The sequence below is a fragment of the Argentina anserina genome, chromosome 4 (genome assembly GCF_933775445.1).
Source record: "Argentina anserina chromosome 4, drPotAnse1.1, whole genome shotgun sequence".
Taxonomy (NCBI): Eukaryota; Viridiplantae; Streptophyta; class Magnoliopsida; order Rosales; family Rosaceae; genus Argentina; species Argentina anserina.
Window position 1 is genome coordinate 6247835 of NC_065875.1, and position 4372 is coordinate 6252206.

The 4372-nt window shown below is 35.2% G+C and overlaps 1 protein-coding gene across 1 annotated transcript; it reads right to left on the reverse strand.

The window, feature by feature from the left end:
* Positions 1-3763, reverse strand: LOC126790906 (mitochondrial outer membrane import complex protein METAXIN). Its single transcript, XM_050517278.1, has 6 exons — positions 3518-3763; positions 2895-3232; positions 2663-2739; positions 2463-2523; positions 1061-1223; positions 1-506 (listed from the first exon to the last, which is right to left on the reverse strand). Exons 1-6 carry the CDS (start codon positions 3657-3659, stop codon positions 319-321), a joined length of 969 nt encoding a protein of 322 aa, XP_050373235.1. The 5' UTR covers positions 3660-3763; the 3' UTR covers positions 1-318.
* Positions 3764-4372: the final 609 nt, after the last annotated feature.

Sequence of the window (4372 nt, forward strand, 5' to 3'; positions counted from 1 at the left end):
TTCATCATATTTGAATCATATTCACATTGAACAAAATTTACACCAGAGTGTAAGCTTGCTATGAAAGATATAATGTTATGTTATATCAAATGAAATGTATATCTTTCAACCCTCATTTCTAGGTTTCTAACTTGAATGTTCTCAATAAATCATACACTGTAAATGGTGTTTATTTTCCCAATTTCTAACCTCACCAAACTACAAAAATGAAAGAAAAGGATTATAGGGGAACTTATCCTCATCAAACATCATGCTATTGGGCAAAAATGCTGGTGTAGAGATTACAAATCAGACAAAAGGATGATAAAAACCTTGTTTCTATTCATCGAGATCGAAGCCTTCAGCATCATAATCAAGCTCATCTTCAAGTCCATCAACTTGACTCATGAGAGTGACAAAAACTACAACTGAAACCAGCTGCGCTGCCAAAAAATATTTGGCCCTTCTCTTAAAATCTTTCTCCTCCTTTGTTTTTTCCCTTTTGGGTTTGGTCTTGGGTCTAGAACCTGATCAATAAAATAAGCATAACAGAAGATTTTTTTAGTTAAGTTACAAAGAAGGTGACCCTGATCTAAGATAATCTTGCTCCAATAATTAAATAAACTTGAATCACATAAGCATTTAAGGGTTCAATTTAAAACAAAAATGCATGCTAAGTTCTAACAGTCAATGACTTGCCTCTCATTACCAATGTATCTTTTAGACACACTTCATGTCCCTACTAGTTATGTCTTTCATCAAGTGTGCAAGAAAGCAGGTATCCACATGATCCAAAATTACAAAATGCAGAGATGCCTAATAGAGCCTTCTCATACTAGTAGCTTTTGTATACACAGTTAGTCACATGTTTTCTAGAGAAAATATGTATGTTTTTTTAAAGAAAATAAGACACGATCTGCTAGTGGTCAAGACCAACTTTACTGTCAAATCACATATAAATAAAACTAGGGGGTAATGACCTTATTCGGCATAGGCGCTTAATAAATTAAGAATTATATACTATCCAAGATAACTTAAAGATATATAAGACTTGAATGGTAAGTGTATGAAAGTATCTCACGCCAGTTTGAAGGACCTCCTCTCGGAGCCGATGATGAAGGGTTTGCATGGAAGTTTGGGACGGAAGATGATGTTCCTGCATCAATTAACTCCATCTTTATCCTACTGGCATACCCAACAAGGTTCTCATGTTCTAAGAACTTGCTTCGCAGAATTGATGTTTCCTAAAAGCATATGATTGAAAGCAGCGTGAAGATACTCCCAAGTAAATTGAAAAAGGAAAAATAACAGCATAACAAAAAAATGAAAAAAGAAATAACAACTACACATGCCTTCAGAAAATAAAAATAAAATATCTAATATAGGATTGAAATCATTCTTTAGACCAACTCCCACCATAGGTTTAAAAGCCAAATCCATAGCTAAATTCACTCCCAGCATTTAAACCAAATCCCAAGAAAAAAAATTGGCTTAGAAATTTGGCTTATGGGTTTCAGTTTTTTTATTTCTCCAAATTTTTGCCCACAATTTTTTGTGATATCATAACCTTGACATACAAAATCAGGACCAGTCACCACAATGAAATGTGGTAAGCATGTCTCACAATCTCTGATGAAGAATAGAAGCAGATTATTTTAAGCCCAGATTTCGAAATAAGTTCAAAGAAATCTAGGCTTTTACTATTCTGATTATTATATCTTTAAGATTCTTATTAGGATATATCTGAGTATTCTAGATCTTGGTCTCTATATATTGAGACATTTGTAGTCCTTTGTATCCAGATTTGAGTTTATAAGAATTGAAAGTTTTTGCTTCTCTTCCCGTTTGTGTGATGCAGCCTAACCTGAAGTGTGATGCCTAAAACCTCTGGTGTGATGCCTAGAAACCCTACTGGTGTGGTGCTTACCCATATTCTAATTCCCCTATCAGTCCAAGTACTTATACAAACCCTAGCCTACAATTCTTGTCTGCTTGTCCTGCATCAATCTCACATTAAAACATGGTATGGGAAACATCAAAGCAGGTCTTGAAAAGTAGGAGCTATTAAAAATCCACAGGAATAAAAGGGGACAACATGTATTATTTCAGCCAATGAACAATTAACAAAGTTATAAATGACATCATCTGTACGAAATGTTGCTTTGAATATTACACTTCAAATTTAACAGCAGATTGGGTCAAGTTCTGTTATGAATGACATCTGAGTGTCATTCCAGAAAGCTTATTGTCAGCTAAAACTGTGTCATATATACAAATAACCTGATCCTATAGTCTCAAAAAAACATCCACGACAGATAAAAATATTTCAACCCTAGTTTTTCAATTCATTTGATACTCTCAGTTATGCACCTTACTGATGCTACAATGAAGTCTAAAATTTTAGCAGGCAACTCGTTTACCATGAATTCAAAGTTTCAAATTGATCCAATTAAACAACGGAGATTTTATGTTAGTTGACTTACTGGTAATGCTTGAAGAGTAATGAGCGCCTGGCTCAGAAAGACAGCATCCAAACTCGATGGCCTGGTGCAGGTAAAAATACACAGCAGGTTGTATTAGTTTCCAGCTCACTTTAAAAGTATGTTACAAAATGAAGAAGTTGAAGACTTGTCCACAGGCTTCATTGTAAATGAACAAGAGTATAAGAGACTCAGAAAATCACCTGTTTTCATACAGAAACATCTGATCCGCCAGTCTACTAGACAGAGCTCCAAACACCATGCTGGCTCTCTTGTATATCTGTCCATTAAAATTTTCAATTTTCAGAGAAACATAACAACATAATTTTCATATACACATAACAACATGCTTTTCATACAATAGAACAGAAAGAAAGGCAGAGACGGAGAAAGAAGAAAGAAGGGGATGGTCTAAGACCAGTGGAAATAAAGGACCTGGTGTTCGATTTCATCAGCATTGTCGCTAGTAATCCCAAATTGCTGCTTTACATTGTAAACTTGCTTCAAGAACAAAACTTTCCCTATAGGCCACGGTAGATTCGAGCTATATATACTTTGTGCAGCAGCTCCATCGGTTCCCACCCAGAGCTCGTACTTGAGCGCATCACCAAGCCAAGAGTTAACCATTGCCTTCATCGATATCCATTCCGAGACCCCCTCAAATTCACTGTCCAAATCCGCAATGCCATCTTCTTTCAGTCTCTCAATGACACCGCTCTTCTCATTATTATACGCCACGTAGTCCTCACCCAATTCCACATAGGGAATCTTATCTACGACCCAACACAAAAATACACCACAATCAATAACACACTGATTCCATTGATCCTATTGTTCTATCACACTCATATCCATATCTCAAAATACAACTATACTCGATACGCAACATAATTTTGCTAAGTGATAATCACATTGCACATTCCTAATTACATTAAAACTGAATCCTGAATCGAACCCACTAATGTATCAGTCACATGTTTAATTAAGTTGAATGAAAAACCCAAAGATCAGCATAAAGATTGAAACTTGAAGAGAAATTAAAGCCCAATGGAAGTTACCAGAATCAGGGTAGGTGAGATTGTAGTCCAATTGAAAAGGGAGGTTGGCGAATTTGAGGTAGAAGAAGACAGGGAGGCATGAAGGGCAAGCAGTAGGGAGGCCAAAGCAGGGCTTCCGAACCACGAGAGTGTAGTCTTCCATGTTCAAATCGATTAGGGTTTTAGGGCTTGCGAACCCAGAACAAGAGAGAGAGGTTTCTCGAGGGTTTTGGAAGTTGGGGTTTTGAGGAGGTTCACTGGGGTGGATCCGGGTCGATCACAATGGATATGGGTCGCTCTAGAATTATTATATCTTATTATCCAAGTCAGGAGTTGACAAGAAACGCCACATTACAAATAATTCTTTAGAATATATATATATATATACAATTTTTATCCGGAATGAAATTTCATTCTGAAATTACAGAGTAAAGTTTAACTTTTAACACATTTTTCGGTTAAATTTTTTCGCCATAAGCAATTCAATATGTATGTATATTATTTAAGATCATCTCTACAAAGTTTCATCCAATTTGATAATGGTTTGAGCTTTCAAAATTGATATTTACACGAAGGTTCACGTTGAACAGTTTTAATTCATTTATTGATTTAATCTAATTTCAATACATTAATGATGTCTGAATTAGATGAAATTTTGTAGAGATGATCTTTAATAACATACATATATATTGAATCGCTTATGGTGAAAAAAATTTACTGAAAAATATGTCAAAATTGGAACTTCACTCTGAATAGAGACTATATATATATATATATATATATATATATATATAATTCAGTGTAGCCTACCGTGCCAAAGAAGCATTCGAAGTTGAGTCAACCTTTGGAGTTGGGGTTTTGTGGCTCTCTATAAGT

Bases quoted from the DNA above. Each gene is read 5' to 3' on its own strand.
- LOC126790906 (XM_050517278.1), bottom strand. From the start codon at position 3,659: ATGGAAGACTACACTCTCGTGGTTCGGAAGCCCTGCTTTGGCCTCCCT. The intron at 2,740-2,894 runs GTCCTTTATTTC...TTTAATGGACAG, and splicing joins CTGATGAAATCGAACACCAG to ATATACAAGAGAGCCAGCAT. The intron at 1,224-2,462 runs GTAAGTCAACTA...ATATGCTTTTAG, and splicing joins TTACTCTTCAAGCATTACCA to GAAACATCAATTCTGCGAAG.